General features: G+C 39.6%; 1 protein-coding gene across 1 annotated transcript in view; it reads right to left on the bottom strand.

The window, feature by feature from the left end:
• CALCR (calcitonin receptor) overlaps positions 1-9,503 on the bottom strand; it is a 71,515-nt gene extending 62,012 nt beyond the window's left edge. Inside the window, exon 1 of the mRNA XM_080340066.1 lies at positions 9,441-9,503. Coding sequence (XP_080196192.1) covers positions 9,441-9,488 — 48 coding nt within the window. The 5' untranslated portion in view covers positions 9,489-9,503. The remainder of the gene's footprint in view (positions 1-9,440) is intronic.
• Positions 9,504-19,047: the final 9,544 nt, after the last annotated feature.

The raw sequence follows: 19,047 nt of genomic DNA, 5'->3' as shown, positions 1-19,047 counted from the left end.
AAAAAATTTTGTATTTTCCCAAAGTTAAACACATATATTTCCACTCACTTGCGCCCAGACAAAATACCTCAGTGCCACAGTCAAAAACTGATTATTTCAGGCAGAGAGTTTAAACCTTTCTACCTGGCCTTAGCTCCTACTTAAGCACCAAAGCAAAATGTCCCTAAATTTAAGTCTGAAAAACAACGTCCTCTTTGATCAAGTGGTGTCTTCTGACTTTCGACTCTGAGCTGCTTGCATGGCAAAGGGGAAGGATCATTGCCTCTGGAAAGCAAAAATCTCAGGTAGAGAGGCCAGATATCCACCCATTCATCCATCCCTCCATCCCTCTGTTGCACAGCCCAGGTCTGTGAGCCAGAGTGGAAATGAAAGTGAGGAGCTTTAGCTAATTCTGTTTTGCCTTAATCCTCTATCAGGACACTTCTCTGCATGAAGGTGATAGGAAAGGATTAGTTCCTCTGCTTTCCCAAGTGAAAGGAATGCTGCCTTCATTGTATGACCCTCTGTTTTTTTTCCTATACTAAACCATACCAAAGCCACCAGAAACACCTACAGAGTCATTTACAGGCTGCTTCAAAACTTACAAGTCTCGTAAGCACAAAGACTTGGCATTTTTAGCATCAAATACTAACACAGAGATCTTTAAGAAAGCATTTGTAGTCCAAATTAAAAACATGACAGGTTTGAAAATTCTAATACCATCTTACTTCTTAAATTATTGTTTCCTTTTTTTCCCTATTGAACATCACAAATAATTATGGCTCATTAATATATCACTTTCTGTTCAATTTGCACAACTAGAATACCTGGATAAATACACAGCAAAACCACAGCAGATTTGAGTGAGGTGAAAAAAAAATGCATTACGTTAACTTAATATTTCTGTGGTAGATCATCTCAGTTTAATTTTTTTATGCTTATATACCAAATTATTTTTCCTCAGTCAGTCTAATATCTTTTGATACTAACATTTTCATTTTGAACTGTATACAGATACCATCTGAAGGCTGAAGAACAGTGAAGGCAGGTTATCTCATTGTACTTAAAAAGGTGCTTGAAATAAAAAGAGAGGAATAAGACGGACGATATTTTCTGGTAGATACAATTTTATATAAATTTTATGTACACACACAGAGATTTACTTGGACAGTGAAGCCATTTGGAACATTTCATCTGGCCATCCAAGTGAAGAATGAAGCAAGTAGAAAGCCAGAACACGAAATACAGAAGCAAAGCCAATCTTATCACAGAACCCCCACTTGTGAAAAGATTAAGAAGAGTAGCTGGAATCTATGAGGATCATTTAAAAACCAGTCAAACAATATCCTAAATCCAGCATATAGCATAGGAAAATGCAGATAAGGCTCTTGGGATGCTCTCAGGTCTCTCTTAGCTCTTTGTGTCTGTGTATCACCACAGGCTTCTGTACTTCTCTGAAGTGATTCATAGACACTCCATGATAATTTTTTTTCTTTTGAATAATACCTCAGCTCCAAGCTGTTTGCAGTCAAGAGAGAAATAATGGTACTGTCAAAGAAAGCTAGGAAGGCTTCCATGGCATCACCTCCCTTCTTGATGATTCTTCTGTTATTCTGGGCCAGTTTGGCAACAAACTCATGTTTTGAAAGCATAACCATCTGATTGTGCTTGGAAAATATCACCAATTTTCCTTCCCCTGCCACAATGTTTTTATTTCATTTTTGTTTTCTTCTAGGAAGGAGATTATCTGTTTTTCAGATCTGTTTGACCAAACAAGATCAAAAACATTTCACACTTATAGAGGACAGAAAGACAGGTGTTGCTTGCCATAAATAGTTGCCATTTCATTTGCTTTATCTGTACAGAATAAAGCACAACACAGATGTGAAACAATTGGCAAATGCTGGTTACACAGACAGAAAATATAGAAACTGTTTAGTGCTTCAGAGTATCTTTTCCCCCTTCTAACTTTCTATCCTCTTTTATTCACCATTTTTAAAAGGACAGACCATTGTCAGAAGATTGCACACTACAGAAACATGTAAGCTGAAATCAAAAGTACAATCTGTCTTTAGAAAAGGAATGTTCTATTTGCATCTTTTAACTACTGGAGATGTAACAGTTTTTAACTAGGAATTATGATTTTGAGGGGTAAGATACAATTTGGAAACCAAAGGTCGGTTTCATATCTTGCTGTGTGTAAGGGACTAACACAATTCCTGGAGAAGTTTGCTCTTGTTTTGTACAGGTTAATATGAATAATATTTGGAGGCAGAGAGTTTATGTGGTGTTGAGTAGCATAAACAACTTGGATTGTGCACAAAATTACTTAAAGTGCTCAACCGTGTAACCAGGTGGGCTGCCCATTCTACAGCCTCTGAGCAAGGCAAACATGGCCCAGCTGAAATTCCCAGAAAAATGTCTATTGCCCACATTTGGGACAAGAATTAACTCAGAGAGATTAAAAGTATAGATGAGACCATGTCAGTAAAGCTCAGTGAAAATTACTTCATCAGTAGAAATCACTTAATGGTCTACAGTAAATCTAAAGCAAGTTCGGATAAAGACTGGCGTAATAATGTTAGATTACAGCTATCTTTTAAATTATCTTTTTTTTTTCTTTTTCTTTTTCTTATTACGAAACACAAAGACGCAAGCACTTGTAATGTAATTGAACAGCTTGTGCATGAAATCCAATTATGGGGCTACACACAAGTGTGTTACTGGTATTGTTCGTCTGTGATACGCCCTTTAAAAGTGCTCTTCCCTTTGGCTGCTATTATTCATTTTTATTTGCCTAGATTTGAAAATCTGGCCATGGAAGTTTGAACAGTATTTTCTTCTACCTTAAAATCAGATGACCATTTCAGCAGGCTAATGAAAAATAAATTTGTTGGATTGTTCATGTTGAACAGCCACACTTCTATTTGCAATGCTGGTGTTTTCTACCATGCCTATGAGAATCACACATCCACCACCACTCTGGGACTTGGACCCTAAAGCCCAATCTCCCCAAAGTCAGTTCAGTGGGCTGATGATCCAGCCTTGAATTCTTGGGGCTCAGTCAGACAGAAATCTTGCTACAGTTTGTGATGTCAGACACTCTTGTTTCATTCTTCTCACACTCCTTACGTTAGGGATCAGGAAAGGCAAATGGGGCAGGAAGAAATCACTGGGTCATTATTCTCTTACTAGAGGAGCAGAAGCTTTGGCATGGCTACGTGTGGGAAAGCTTAGTGTGTAGCATGGGAAAGGCTGGGAATGCCCCACGAGTCCATGTGAGTGTGTGTGCTGTCATGGAATTAATGATTAGAAACCTCTGCTACCATGTTTTCATGATTGTACCTAGGTATTTTAGGAACTAAGTTTTAAAACATGTTCTCACCATAAAAAAAATTTTCATGTGTTTACTACCTACAGTATTAAACAAATTTTGAATGTTCAGAGTCCTGCAGGTTTAGAACTCTTCCCATCCATCCATCAGTTACTTCAGATGGAAATACAAATGATGTTGATACAATAAAGGAATGCCTCATTTGTTTATAAATATTCTTTATTAAAGAGAAAGAAATAATTCACAACTTAATAATCAGGATGTGTTCATAGCCTGAAAATGGTTGGTATGATTTCTTCAGAAGAAAACTGTTTAAGTGATGTCCCATGCAGCAGTTTAGCAGCCGTACATATGATGTCACTCCTAAAAGTCCAAGTAAATGACGTCATACATACGACCACCAAGCCACCACGTGACAAATGACTGTTACAAGGAAATGAATTATTATTACAAAGAGAAAAAACAGGCTGCTGGGAATGCTGAAGTTCACTGTATACCTAGAATTAATAAAGGAATCTACATAAATCGATTTGGCTTCATTATTAAACTGCATAGAAATGAACAAATAGAGCCTCAGTTTCTGTAAGAGATACCTGCTATTAACCTGCGCAAGACTGTGCCCATTTCTACAACAGAGAATCCAGATAAAGCAAACATAATATTATTTGGTTTTTTTTCCACAAAATAGTGGACATGATGAACAAGCATCCCCAGGTATTCTTCTTCCACCATCAAGGAGCCTGAAGTATACTAAATGTTGACATTTATTTTCCTAAGGAATTTGTATTTTTCTTTGCTGTTGTTTTTTCCCTCCTTCCACTAAATACTGTACTTTCGCAACATTTATTGTTGAGCTCAGTCAAAATATATTTCAAATTCTGTATGCTCCAACTGTTTGGTAGTGATTTCTATAACTCAAGCATTCATTTGGTACATTTATTTTAAAACTGCTATGTGTAGTCACCATTTTGTGGGTCACTGAACTTCTGTCCTTCAATACATCACAACTTTGAGTGAGAGCTCAGCATGATTTAGAGAGGTTGCAGAGCCCCTCTCATACCTCGATTATGTTTGAACTACTCTTCACAGCTGATAGTGTTAGGACAGATGAGAAAACAACTGTAATACCTCAGGAACGTCATTAGTGCATGGTACTCTGTAAACATAACAACTTCTTATCCATCACAAATCTGCTAGGAAACAGCAGTTTCTTTGGTGAAATACCTTGACATGATGTGTTTTACTTAACTACTGAACGTTAAGATTTTCCCATACTCAATTGCTATTGAAGTAGGATGGAAATTATCTCACAGTGAGATCCCATATGACTTAGATCACAGATTTTGGCAGCTGTTTAAACAAGCTCAAGATTATCAGCCACAGCAGATGAAGATAAGGCACTTCTAATGAAAAGCAACTCATTAATCTTACAGTTCTTTTCCGTTGCTGCAGGATTTGTGAGGAAGCTTTAGTCCCAGAGTAGCCTGATACAAACTGTGGGCTTAAAGGAAGACTGCAGAATACTTCACGGGTTTTTGCTTGTAGCTCTGAGTATCATCTTGCGAGAGGCCTCATTATAGCAATCAGCTGCATAACAACATTCTTATATTTTTAAAAGCAAAGATGGAGACAAGAAGTCCTGATCACCCCTGAAACTGGGGTGAACAGAATACAATATGCTGTTCCTCTCCCTCTTGGGAAACCAGGAGCATCTTGAGTCTCAAATTCTCATACTGATTCTCCCCACCTTAAATCTCCAGAAACTTGCTTTCCTGAGTTTTCCTTGTGCAAGAAGAGGTCCAGAACTTGCAAGTCCAATTCCTTAGAGCTTGCAGCAACCCACAGTTATAAAGAGAAGTGCACACTTCAGAACAACAGCTTTCAAAGGCACGGGCTCAGGTGATGAAACCATCTCTGCCAATCTGAGAGAGCATGGAGGCCACGAGCACCTATGTCACCCACAGGCACACAGAGCCAATGGTCTGATGCACATGGTCAATGCAGCTCCACTGAGCAGCTGGACAGTCCAAGGGGTACATGCCGAGTGGCTGGGGAAGCCCCTGCACTCTCAGCAGTCCCAGACAGCCAGCATGACAAAAAATGCCAAGGGAATCTGCCACAGATCTTCAGCAGCCCTTCTGGCTCACTGAAGGTTGGGACCAGCTCTGGACCACACGCTGGAAGAGCCACTGTCTAAGCAGGAAAAAGCTTGTGCGTATGGTGCCTGCACAAACGGGTTTTAGAGACTTGTGGTGAGAGATGCTGAGGTGGGCAGGTGGCAGAGGCCAGGGGGGCTCATGGCTGTACCACCTCACCTGGGCATTTTGCCCTTCCAGCTGTGAGGATCTAGTGGGTACACCATGAGCAGTGCCCTCATAACAGTCTACTAATCAGCTTTTGGAGACTTGAACCTACTATAACTGTGTTGCCAGTTGTGTGATTTTCCATGTGTTGTGAATGGGAATTATTCACAAGTGTTTCAGGAGCAGACATAATGTTCCAGACTGTGCATAGGTTAGTGACTGAGGTTTGGTAACAATTTGACAGATTTGGATGTAATGAACTTGTAAAATTTGTTTTTTACTCAAAATAAGTTTATTTTAAAATACAAAATTGGCCTAATGGACCTAATTGAATAATAGCGTGGGCTCCAGCTGCAGCATCCATTTTGTCCTTACTGAGCACTTTGTCGTTGGCTTAGGACAACGAAATTGGAATATGTGAGAAAAACTACTCCATCAATCCTCATTTACAGGATAAGACCAAACTACCATTTGTAGGTACTAGATGTCAATTCTTACTTGACTAAATCATGCAAAGAACAGAATTCTCTTTTTTCAATGTCCCGCAAAAATGATCTGTCACAGGGGAAAGAGACTCAAGCTTGTTTCCTTCTCCTCATTCTCTGCAGTTTGATGCCCCTGGACACGCTGTGCTGATGCTCCATCTCTCTTGCAGAGAGAAGTGTGCATTGAGGAGGGAAACTAATTGCTCTGGTGTACAGGGGCTCACGTATTTGAGGAAATAATTCTCAATCACATTCTGTGACTCTCAATAATTACAAACCACTTGAGAGTAACAGGAATAAAGTGAACTAAGAAATAATGAACAGTTAAATTTTCCAATGGAATCCAACTTGAATTGTAGAGAACTATCTGGTAATGCTGCAAGCATTGTCATTATTGTGTATGCAAAAGCAAGGGAAGCCATTAAAGAGGAAGGCAATAAGGAATTACTTTTATTTCTAAATTAAGTTTTGGAGTAACTGGTGCTCCAGTGTTTGTTTGGCAAAGGCAAGTTATTATGGACTTGTACACAGAAGAGTGAAGTGCTCTTTATTCTTGCAAAGAATGACACGTGTAAGAGAGCTGGATTCTATCAGAAGGTACCAAAATCCTTGGTGACAGGTCTAAAGGCTGGAGACTGTGGGGAGGGGTGGTCTATGGATACATTGTAGCTAGGGTCTAAGGACAAAACATTCAAGAGATAGGGGATGAATCTGGCACCAAGTGTGGGACAAATGGCATAAACAGAGAGCCTGGAGCCCAGAGGGGAAAGCAAGGACCTCAAAAGGTTGTGTTGCTTTGCAGTAACTTCCAGTTACCAGCTGGTAGTGCAGGACACAGACAAGAGGATGACAGTAAACTATCAAAGCCATCAAAGAGAAAAGATGGTTTTTGGGGTGGGTAAAGAACAAGAATGGGAGACCACCCCTGTGTCATGAACCACTTTAATTACTGTATCTTCCTGAACCTCAGACAGCAGCTGACATGTAAGTCCCAGGGGCTCATGGCTCTGGGAACACAGGAGTGATTAGAAGAACAAACAGAGCAGGAACAGTCTTTTTGGAAGAGAAAGTAAGACACATTTTTCTTGTTACAGATCAAAAATAAAATGTAAAAAAATGAATGTTTTCTACTAGCTACTGGTGGGGAAATTTTTGTAAAAATGACTTATGCCAAATATTTTTCATATTTGATCTAACAGCAATGTTCTGGCAAGTGTCACCAAGGAAACAGAGCTTGTTCATGGTCTACTTCTATGACTGTTGCTTCTCCCTTACTGAAAGATAAATTAGTCTAGGAGGTGTCTAAGTAAATCAGTCTGGCCACTGCAGCAGGGAAGAAAGGAATGTAGAGATTGGAAAAGTGAAAATGTAAGGAAATTTGTGCTTAAATTAACCATGGAAATCAGAAGTTGTAGAATCCTGTTGTGCAAACACACCTAAAAGGAAGCGGATGCATATTTCACTGCAGAGTTTCTTAAAGAAATCCTGGCCCTGGAGTACTGCAGGATTGAGCACAGAACTAACCTTGAACACACACTGTCATGGGTAAGAAATTTGAAAGATTTGTAAACAAAATAGCAAGGATCACCCCAGTGCTTCAGGGCTGACCTACAAATCCATGCTGTTAGGTCAGAGCACCTCAGACACTCAGAAATACTGTTAACAATTTTAGTTATCAGAATATTGACAGTCCTGTTACTTGACTGGGGAAGAAAAATAATCTGGAGCTGTTCCATCAGTCAGCATTGGCTTGTTCTAGGAACACTCACTGTTTTGTTTGCCAAGGTCCCTGTCAGGCTATGCAGATCAGCTGGGATTCAAGAATCAAGACCAGGGAAGTCGGTCTCTGTCAGGTTATTTTGTTAGAGATCTCTGACTATAGCTGATGTCCCAGCCAGTGCATTGCTATGTGCATCCCTTGCAGGGCTATGTGTAACAGCCACAAAAGGTCACAAATACCAGAATACTCCAACATACCTCAAAGTAGAAGACTTCTGTCAAGTACAGGGATGATCCTTCAAGTCATTAACTAATTCTAGACAAATTCTTTTGAGACCAAGTTAGCAGAAATGTATTAGCTCTTCTCCATTCTTTCTCCTGCTATCCAGATCTTCTTTGGTTGAGGGTCCTAATCCTGAGCCATGAATTCAGTATTTTACCAAAATCAGGTGTTCTTTGATGTTTTCCTGGATTCACGCTGATCTCATTTAATTGTTTTCTTTTTACCTCCTTCTACTCATCATTTGTTTACTCTTCTCTACTTTCCTTCTCTCTTTTTTATCCACATCAGCTGGCAAACAGTACTGTGGGCAAGTTATGGTAGGCCGAAAGGAGGGACACAGCCCAACAAACAAACCTGGGAAAGCAGTCTCTACTGTTCCCCAACATGCCTTCTAGCCCTGTTTTTACAGCTTACAGACAGAAAAGATGTGAGTTGATTTGGAGGCATGCTCAAATGTTCCACATTAGGGTGTTGGAAGATAAGATGAGAAACAGAGGGGCATGAGGAGCTAAACAACAAAATATAAGAAGAATAAGAATCAAGGCTTTCTTCAGGAACAGAGAGATAAACAGTTGTGGAATAAGGTGGGATCTGGCGCACAAGTGACTCATACTGCACCAAGGTAGAGAGGTGCTTGTTGCCAGCGGCATCATTCAGGCATACTCTGACTGTTCTGTAACTGAGGCTTTGGGCAGTGATCTCATTTCTGACTACCTCTAATGTCTACGGTTTTATTATAATTGCTAACAATTTGAGGTTTCACAAGTAGAGATCAGAGAAAGCACTCAACTTACATAAGAGGTATTTAGTCAGTTAGCAATTCATTTACTACGTATTTAGAACAACAGTTACTCAGTCATGTTCAATACATTTAAATAACTTTAATATTGATATTAAACAGTTGAAAATAGCATAATAACTGAATAACTAAACTTTATATTGTTATTTTCCATTTCAGTTTCTTTCCTCATAGCAGAGTAATTAGAAACAGTGAAAATCCATGATTACTTAATTCAGTCTATGTTTCACACAACAATGTTAAGTTTCTGTGTCACTGGTACATTGTAGCTTGTAAAACACAGAAATTAAAAATCACATGCATTACCTTCTTCAGACTTGCAGTTCTATCTCATCAAGAAAAAAGAGTTTTAAGTTCAAACTTCTATGAGATATCTTATTTAAAAACTTTATTAACCTTACTTTGAAATTTATCAGTAAGGGAACTCATTCCTTCACCTGTGCAGTAAAACAAATACAACTCATACTCATTTTTCTAGATATCACCACAAGTATAAATTTGGTAGGTGTCATGAGCAGTTCAGTTTTCTTGTACTTACAATTAGAAGTATGATCAGTAAGAAACAACTGTGGGTTATTTTTTTCATTTTGGAGTCTTCCTGGAGAGACACGTTGTAGCTGACCCTTCTGGGAATTAAACAACAAGAACAAAAGCAGTATTAGACTTTATTTGTTAAGAAAAATTCCTCTGCATATATGTGTGTGCCACCAGCCTTGTGTATGCTTTTAATTTGGTCTCCTCCATGGATCTCTAGTGCTAAATTTGGCTGATATGGAGTACAGCTCCATGATACTACATCATCATCATCAGATCTGGGTCAAGCTCTGTGTCTTTTCCTGTTGAGCCTACCTTGATTGTCCTGATCCATCTGCTTCTAACCTACACATACAGCTGCAGACCTATAAAGAATCTGGATATTTAAAAAATTATCTGAAAAACCCATAAAGATTTAGTTTGCAGATAGGCTTAATAGTAGCTCACAAGGCATATTTGTGGGGCTAGAGAAAGCCAGAGGTTGGGTAATATCTAGCAAGTGTGGCAGGAAAAGAGAAAGTGGGAACAACACCATCAGATTTCATGCTTCTTAATGCAGCTTGCTCTGCTGTACTGTGAATAGACACATGGCAGAGCAACCCTCAGGCTGTTGAGAATGACCACTTCAGCCACACAAAGTACTGGAGGGATAGAGGATGGCCTGGAGGGAAATGGATCAGCAGATTTGGGGTTTTGTTTTTTTGATTTTTTTTCATTATCAATACCCATCTGGCCTTTCTGGGAAAAATATCCAGAGGTCGCCTTCTACCATCATATTTCTTTGCAGTTGTAGGAGCTCAAGCAAGCAAAACTCTTTGCCTTCTGATGTCTCATGGACCACTAGTGGTTACAGATGCCACAGGCTGAGTAACATGCCTATGGGTAACCTTCAGCCACAGTGAGCCAGCAAAGCACTCACATACTGTTATTTTTCAGAGAGCTTAAAAACTAAGAAGCAGGTGTTTTCTGCCTGGGCAAAAATCCCACGAGCACTCTACATATCTGAAACCTAGGAATTTAATGGGAAAATGGTACATGGACTTCAATGCTTAGTCTACATGTAGTGAGACACAAAATCACTTGTGTAACATCTGTCTCTGCAACAGCACTGTAACAGCTTTTCTTGTCTTGAAATTGTCTGGAAAGTCACTGGTATTCAGAGGAGAAGAAAAACATTAGCTCAGTCATAGCTGTCCTCATCTAAAGGAGAAATATGTTAGGGATTGGAAGGGACCTCAAAAGATCATCTAGTCCAATCCCCACACTGGAGTAGGAACACCTAGATGAGGTTACACAGGAATGTGTCCAGGCGGGTTTTGAATGTCTCCAGAGAAGGAGACTCCACAACCTCCCTGGGCAGCCTGTTCCAGTGCTCTGTCACCCTTACTGAGAAGAAGTTTCTTCTCAAATTTAAGTGGAACCTTTTGTGTTCCATTTTGAACCCGTTACCACTTGTCCTATCATTGGTTGTCACTGAGAAGAGCCTGGCTCCATCCTCGTGACACTCCCCCTTTCCATATTTATAAACATTAATGAGGTCACTCCTCACTCTCCACCAAGCTAAAAAGACCCAGCTCTCTCAGCCTTTCCTCATAAGGGAGATGCTCCACTCCCTTAATCATCTTTGTTGCCCTGTGCTGGACTCTCTCCAGCAGTTCCCTGTCTTCTTGAACAGAGGGGCCCAGAACTGGACACAATATTCCAGATGTGGTCTTACCATGGCAGAGTAGAGGGGGAGGAGAACCTCTCTTGACCTACTAACCACCCCCCTTCTAATACACCCCAGCATACCATTGGCCTTCTTGGCCGCAAGGGCACAGTGCTGGCCCATGGTCATCCTGCTGTCCACCATCATAGCACATGTGGATGTAATCTCTTACCAGATCCATCCAGGAGTGTTGTCATGTGTCACTAAGATTACATAAAACACAGTGATGGAAAAGAGGATTCAGCAGATTTACCTCTAATAAGAAGTAGCCTTATTATTATCTGAGCCTTTCCAGCATCATTCTGGTGTGCTAGAGGTAATGGGCCAGGCAAATGACACAGAAATAATATGTAATTATGCTGTCAGCCACATATTTGTATTTGATCAGCGATGACAGACAACTCAATTGAAGCAAAAATTGGACAGCTAGATCAAAGGAAAATGCCTGCAACTGTCTATATCTCCCTCAGACTACTCACTGCAGTGTGTATTGGGCCAAAACTGCCAAAATATTCATGGACAAATAAACAACTGGGCTTGGTCAGCTGTGCAATGCCCAGTCATACAAGCACGAATACAGGTGTTCATAGTTATGTACTGTAATGTAAAGCATTCTGTAGTGTAAAACCAGTATGGTAGGTGCCTCTGATCTTCTTGCCAGACTCATTACTTCTGTCACATATGGATTTGGTAAAAAGCAGGCCTTACAAACTGTCAGCAATTTTCCATTTTCCACAAATGGCACAGAGTTATTTTGACGTAGAAAGCATAAGCAAAATAAACAGCAGTTGAAGTTACTTGTGATGTATCTACTTTTCCTGTACTTTGTGCTGGGAGTGCTTGCAGAACTATGTTGGGTTATAGCTGTAGCTGCAGGTAAATCTTATCCTTGTGAGATTTTGTAAGCATTTGTTATTATGTAGTGAAAGAGCTATTGAAAATGTCTCTTGCTCCTGTTTCAACTAAAAAAAATAAGTAATCTGTAAAATACTTAACACTTGATTTCCCCCTATATTAACTGTGATGACTGTGCCATATGATACTATATATGAGTAAATGGGTAAGGATTATTTCCCACACTAAATTATATGTAGTCTTTCTTTTTTTAGCCAGCTCTAACCACAGGAATGACTGACATGCTGCACAAAATCCAGTACCTGTTTTTCCTTCTTCTTCAAACAGAGTATTTTCCAGTTACAAAAATTTTAATAATTGTTAAACAACAATATTTTTACATTCTTCTTATAAAGCCCCTAACCAAGAAGTGTTTTTTCTCTAACCATAATGGCTCATAGGACTACAGCACACTTGAATTGACATCAGTATTTGATCAAGGGTGATGATTGCATTGAAGTGAAAAGGTACATACAGGTAAAAAGTGTTGGTCAATGGGCAGGACAGAAACAAAAGGAAGGCAGAAAGGCTAGCATCAAGAGGAGCCCCAAGAGATGGACCCTATCAGTCTCCAGATGGAGGAACAGAGCAACAGTTCCATAGCTCTTCCACCATCTCCAGTGATCCAGGTCCAGGTGTGACATGACAGGCATGCTGGGATGTGCATTGGCTTTGGGGTCTTCTGTGCTAGAACTATAACTTTTTCACACCAATTGACACTACTGCCCCTGGACAGCCTTCTTGCAGCTCAAGGGAGGTTGGACAGCCCAGAGCAGCCTCATGGACTGTGTAGTTTCACTGGGGCTGTGCTACCAGGAAGATGAGGAGAAATCAGAGATAAGCCCAGTCCCTGGCACATACTCACACCATGATTCAATCACATGTTGGTTTTCATGACAGTGCTCCTGAAAGGTGTTTCTCCTTGCCTCCTTCTGGCTGCTTATTACCACCTGACTTGTGTTACCCCCACAGCCAAACTATAGGGCCACACTATGAATCAGGTCAGGAAATCAGTTTTCAGCTACATACTTTTAGAATAGAATACATATTTTCTGCCATTACAGATGGAGGAACAATAAATTCTAGTCTTTCAAGATGTTTTATGCATAGGTATTTTAGATGGCTCATCATTGCAGATGTTTCAAGGTATATATGAGGTTTTCCTGAGATTATGCTTATTACAAAAAACCAACAGAAATTATAGATAATGTACTGAGAGGTCCTCACATCACTGGAGCTAATATAAGAACAATTATTACAGAGATTTAATACGGTTTACAATAACCCCAAAATTTGTTTCATTTACTGAGGTTCTCAAGCATGCTTTAGGTGCTGTCCTGATTCCTGTTTCTATACTATTCATCCTTTTTCTGTCAGTCAAACAATGTCCTTACTCGACGATAAGATAATGCGCTTCATGTATTTCAGTGTTAGAATATCTATATTTAGTAATTAACCATAAGCACATTGCTAAAGCCCAGTATTTTTTTTTTATTAATTCTTTACCCTCTGTTGCTTATAATAGCTACATATGACATTCCCATCTGTTTTTTAAACTATAATATTGTTCTTTCTTTCTTCCTAAATGTAGCATAGCTCATTATGTGCTAAAATATTCCTCCTGCTTTAGCTATTAGATTAATAGTATTGACACCTCAGGATTAGTCCTGAAGCTCATCTGAAGATAAGCACAATGTTCTACTAGTAATGACATCTCTTTTGTCTCTGTCCCGATTTCTACAACTGTAGGACTAAGGTGAACAGGGCTTCGATAACAATTACCGTTGTGTTACCAAGAAGATGGGACAACCCTCCCTGCACTGCCATTTGCTCAAGGCCAACAAGGGGAATCAGATTTAGTCAGAATGGAGGGTATAAGGAGGAAGAATCAAAAGAGGGCAATAGAGCAACATTTCTTTGTTGAGGTCTGAAGAAACTATAAGAAAGAAAGAAAGGCTTTTCTGAAGGAAGAACTGGAAAAGTCTTCTCATTTAGTTATTCTGCTCTGATAATTCTGCAATGTCATCTTTCACAATAGTGCTGACATACCTTTGAAGGAAGAAGTGGTTTTAATGGCACAAAACAGGACTCGGGAGGTTTGTGACTAAGTACAGAAGTGTATTGCAAATACGTCTCTTTCTTAGTTGGCGCATTACCCAAAGAAACTTTAAAAATTCACTTGCCACCTCCTTGTTTGGTTGCAAGTTCCTTAGACAGCTTCCGTTCCACCTCATTAAGCTTTTTCAGGGCAAATAGCTGGGTACCCACCTCCAGTCTCAAGGTCTCTAGGATTTCTAAACTAGCAGAGAGGCCTGCAGACCCTCCTAGGGAGTGCCTTGCCACTCATCACAGAAGGGCACCAACCCACTCTGCCCATGTTAACACTGGAGGGAGAAACACAGGACAGAGACACCTGGGCAAGACAGAAGCAAGCCAGCAGACCTCACTGCTGAGTGTTCAGGGAATTTCGATCCAAGAAGGAGGGTGTAGGTCTGTTTGCTTTGCCAAATGCACAGATAGTCTGCAAGAAGGTATTATAATTGTGCCTTTATTTGCAGCTGGACATTTTACCCCTAGGTTCCTAATTCGGGCTACTGCTTTGGGCCAGGAGTGAGCTGTACATCACACTTCTATAATCCCAGGACCTGCACAGACCAGCATTGTAGCTCTTGTCCCTTCAGGCACAGTAAATGCCATGGGTGTGATACCCATGCATGAGAAGGGAACAGAGCCAGTCTCTCCTATTTCCCAAGCACATGCTCTAGCCATTAGCTTGCAGTGGTCATTAAAATGTTTAGCCGGCACCAGGATCTTTGGGCAAACAAGGGAAATGTTAAGCTCTGCTCTGTTCTTCCTAATATGCCAGAAAGCTCATGACTGTCAATCCCAGGTGGAGAGACGTGCCTCTCTACAACTTCTAGTGAAGTGTCCAGGAAGATGAGACGAGGCAGAAGGCATGTCTAGTGTCTTGCATTGCTGTATTCCCAATTGGTTACCTTTATACAGATCCCTGACCTTTTGTCTAACCCTCCTCAAGTTTTCATATGAAAATCTCCTGAAAAATACAGGATCCAAATTCTCAAATGCAGGTGTCAGGTACCTAAAGGTATTGGTACATGAAAATTGTGAGCATCTAGGTCACTTGGTGCATCTTACCTCATCCCTTTTGGTAGTCTTGGAGATAATTTCACTATCAGGGAGCCAAATGCTCAGTTGTGTGATGACTAGTCAGTTGTTACGCAAGCAGATCACCATTAATTTCCATTAACTTGCCTGGTGGAGATGGTGAACTGTGTCTGCCTTGTGTCTGTGCATGCCTTGTTAACAGATTGAAACTATTACCCTTTGGAAATAGGCAATTTCAGACCTACACAGACCCAGTGATCAAATAAATCTACTTTATCGATTCATTTGGATTACACGGGGGCTGCAATATTTGATGCTTCATTTTCCCATCGAAAACCAGTCAACAAGAAAGGGATATTGTACCTTAGGCTTCCCATTAACCAAATCCTTGCCAGGAAACTGGACAAAAATAGAAAAAAACCAGAAACTAGCTACAAACTTGTCTGTGCTTACTTTTAAGGTAATCACAAAGTTTTGAAAAGCCCCCTCACTACATATTTGAGCAGCCAATGTGATCATATACACTACAGGCAAAACTGAAGATGGTTATTGTTAGACTGGGTAATATGAGAGTGATAAAAATACCTTGAAAGAACAAAAAATACAAGAAAATGTGCTTTGAATGAAAATTATTTACCTAGGACTCTAATAATATACAAGCCAAATTGTCCAGAAGGTTTTCAGAAAAGGTTAAACTTCTTTTATGAAATAGAAGACAGTAAATTTTTAAGGCGTTAGGGGAGCTGATTCCTTCCACTTGCAAGGGGCATCTGGGATGAATGGCTCTTGGGAGGTTTCCATTACCTAGGTGGGGAGCTGAGGCAGCCAGCTGATTGCTGGCACCTAGTTTTTAGGTCCCTGAAGTTAAATTAATCCCATTTGTGTTATATGTAGATCTGAATATGGTATATCTGCATCCTTTAATGGCTATTATTGGCAGTTGATTCCTACCATGTATTAGTAACCAAGAAAATTACTACTTTTTCTGTACTTATCTGACCATCTGGTGGTCTAATCCCAGTTCTGGTGGCCAAAGGGCTTTATGATGTTTTAAAACAAGTAAAAATTAAGAAAATTTCAGGAAGGGACTAGTAAAGTATTTCAGGGGATTTGCTGGTAGCCGAACTTTGAAATACTTACAAAGACTGGATTGTGTAATTTATTCCAAAAGCTTTAGTTTTTATCTTTTTCAAATGTACTCTAGGAAGGTGTAAAACTTGAAGTATTTTAGTTCAAAGTAGTAACAGAAGTATTTGAAAAGAAGTATTCCAAACACTTCTGGAGTTTAGTCTCTACAGGATTCCTTGTACCTCATTGCATTTCTTTGAAATTGGTAAAATTGTTCTGTTTTACCCAAGAATAGTTGTCTGAACAATATATATGACCCTATTTTGTAATCTTAGGAATGTTCATCTGGTTTAAGCTGGACATGAATTTATCCCAGGAAGAATATTTTTTGTCTAAAAAGTAGAAAGAAAAAAAAGAAAAGAAAAAAAATATTGTAAAATTAATCTTTAAATATAAGTAATAAGCATTTATTGCTGCAATAAATAACATGCCTATTGCTTTTTTGTGTACCGTGCCTCAGCTGCATGTTTCTAGCCCTCCCCTGTGCTCTTGTTGTGAAGATGTGGCCCAGATAGAAACTGAGCCCTGGAGTGCATGAGTGACTATGTTTTTTGCCTCCGCAGTTCTCTGACCTTACTGCAGACTCGGGTGATATAAGCTGAAGTAAAAGGAAGGTGGTAGAAATACTTAGTTCAGAGGAGATGGTGAGTAACAATGGCACATCTGCCCTGATATAGATCAGTTTAAGCTGTTGTGGATTTGAAATTAAAAGAAAATTGACTTTGGTGCTTTTGCAGTGAAAGAAGTGACAACACATGCAATTACACTTATACTCGAGCCATAATGCAATATAGAGAGCGGATCACGCTGCATCTCTGGAAAATGAGTTTGTTCTCTTCAATCACTATTCAAAGGATGCACTCTTAAAATAATCTCACTGTAACAAAACAATAATGGTTCACATAAGAATTAAGTCAGGTTCTTAGCATCTTTCAAAGAATCATAGAATTGTTTGGATTGGAAGGGTCCTTTAAAGATCATCACATCCAACCTTTGCCATGGGCAGGCCCATCTTTCACTAGAACAGGTTGCTCAAAGTCCCATCCAGCCTGACCTTAAACGCTTCCAAAGATGGGACACCTACAACTTCTGATGAACCTGCTCCAGGGTCTCACCTCCCTCATCATAAAAGATTACTTCCTTATATTTAATCTAAATCTACTCTCAGTTTAAAACCATTGTTTCTTATTCTGTCACTGCAGACTGGTCAAAAAGTCTCTCTCTATTTCTTATAAGCCCCCTTAAAGTATTGAAAGGCTGCAGTAAGGTCTCCCTGGCGCCTTCTCTTCTCCAGGGTGAACAGTCCCAGCTCTCTCAGCCTGTCCTGTTCCAGCCCTCTGATCATTTTTGTGGCCTCCTCTGGCCCCTCTCCAATAGGTCCATGTCTTTCCTGTACTGAGAGCCCCAGAGTTGGATGCAGGACTCCAGGTGGGGTCTCACCAGAGTTGAGGAGCAGAATCACCTCCCTCAACCTGCTGGCCATGCTTCTCTTTATGCAGATCAGGACGACAGGCATATCACATTGTCCGTACCAGATGCTGAAGAAGTTATTATTGTTTGTTTTTACAATCAGATTTCTATGGCTAATGTTAAATAAAAACCTTGCATTTCTGAAGTATTACACATGATTTTACTAGCTCTGCTTTCAATAATGGATAGCAAGATAAAACCAGCAATATTTTTAAAAAAGCTTACTGAATTTCAGTAAATGTTATCAAGTAACAAAGCACAGAAGTAAAATCTATAGCAGAGCATTCCTGCTATTCTAAGAGTACCTGAATAATGGGATTAAATGAAACAGCTTTGGCTTGTGGTCTAGCAAGTGCTAGATGAAAGACCCACACTCCAGGAATGCCAAGTTCATCACCGAACATTCCGCAAAGCAGAACACTTCCTTGCCATTTTACTACACTGTGAAGCTATGATTTAGCATCTCACATAGTAGCACATATAATTTTAGCCTTTTAGGCACAGCTGTGAAAGGTCTTTTCAAAAGTGTTTGTAATTTTGAGAGGGCTTTGCAGAAGTGCTTGTAAAATGAGTAAGTATGCAATTATCTAATCTTGGTGACACTGCAGCTTGAACACATCCAGAAGCTGGGGATGAACACTACCCTGCTGTAGGGTAAAGACTTCAAAGGGATTGCATACATTTATGTCAGATTATAATCTTTTGCATAGCCTGAAAAATTAAAGCAGATATTTTGAATGACTCTGTATCTATAATTGCCTTTATTTTTTTATTTTTTTTTTCAGAGAAAAAAGTTTTCACAGTCCTAACCACCTGCAAAATAACCTTTATGGCTATCATTAATAACAATATAATTTACAATAAGAATTGTGAGAGGTACAGCTAAATAAACATTGCTAAATAAACTAAAATATATTACACAGCTTCAGTCAAAACTCCGGGAGTTAAGGAAAGAGCCACCTCCATGGTTGCGTTATGACTTTAACTGGACCGGCATCATGACTGCACTGTACATTCCGCTTAGGTCTTATGTAAATCAATACATTCAAAAATATTCTAGCAAGAATCTGAGTTCAGTGGAACAGGAATATAATGACAAGGCAGATCTGGATGGACTTTGAAAGCACTCATGAAGAATTAGGGAGAAGCAAGAAAAAATCCAGTATACAGGTTGAATGTAATGGCATTCCTTATTCTAGTTCCCAAATATTTTCTTGATCATATTGGAAGAATCTTCATCTACATTGATGAACGCAACCTCATATGTCACATTCTTCCCTCTTGG

The sequence above is a fragment of the Nesoenas mayeri genome (genome assembly GCF_963082525.1).
Source record: "Nesoenas mayeri genome assembly, chromosome: 2".
Taxonomy (NCBI): Eukaryota; Metazoa; Chordata; class Aves; order Columbiformes; family Columbidae; genus Nesoenas; species Nesoenas mayeri.
The sequence above is the reverse complement of the archived record's forward strand: the minus strand, read 5'-3'. Positions and strand labels throughout refer to the sequence as shown.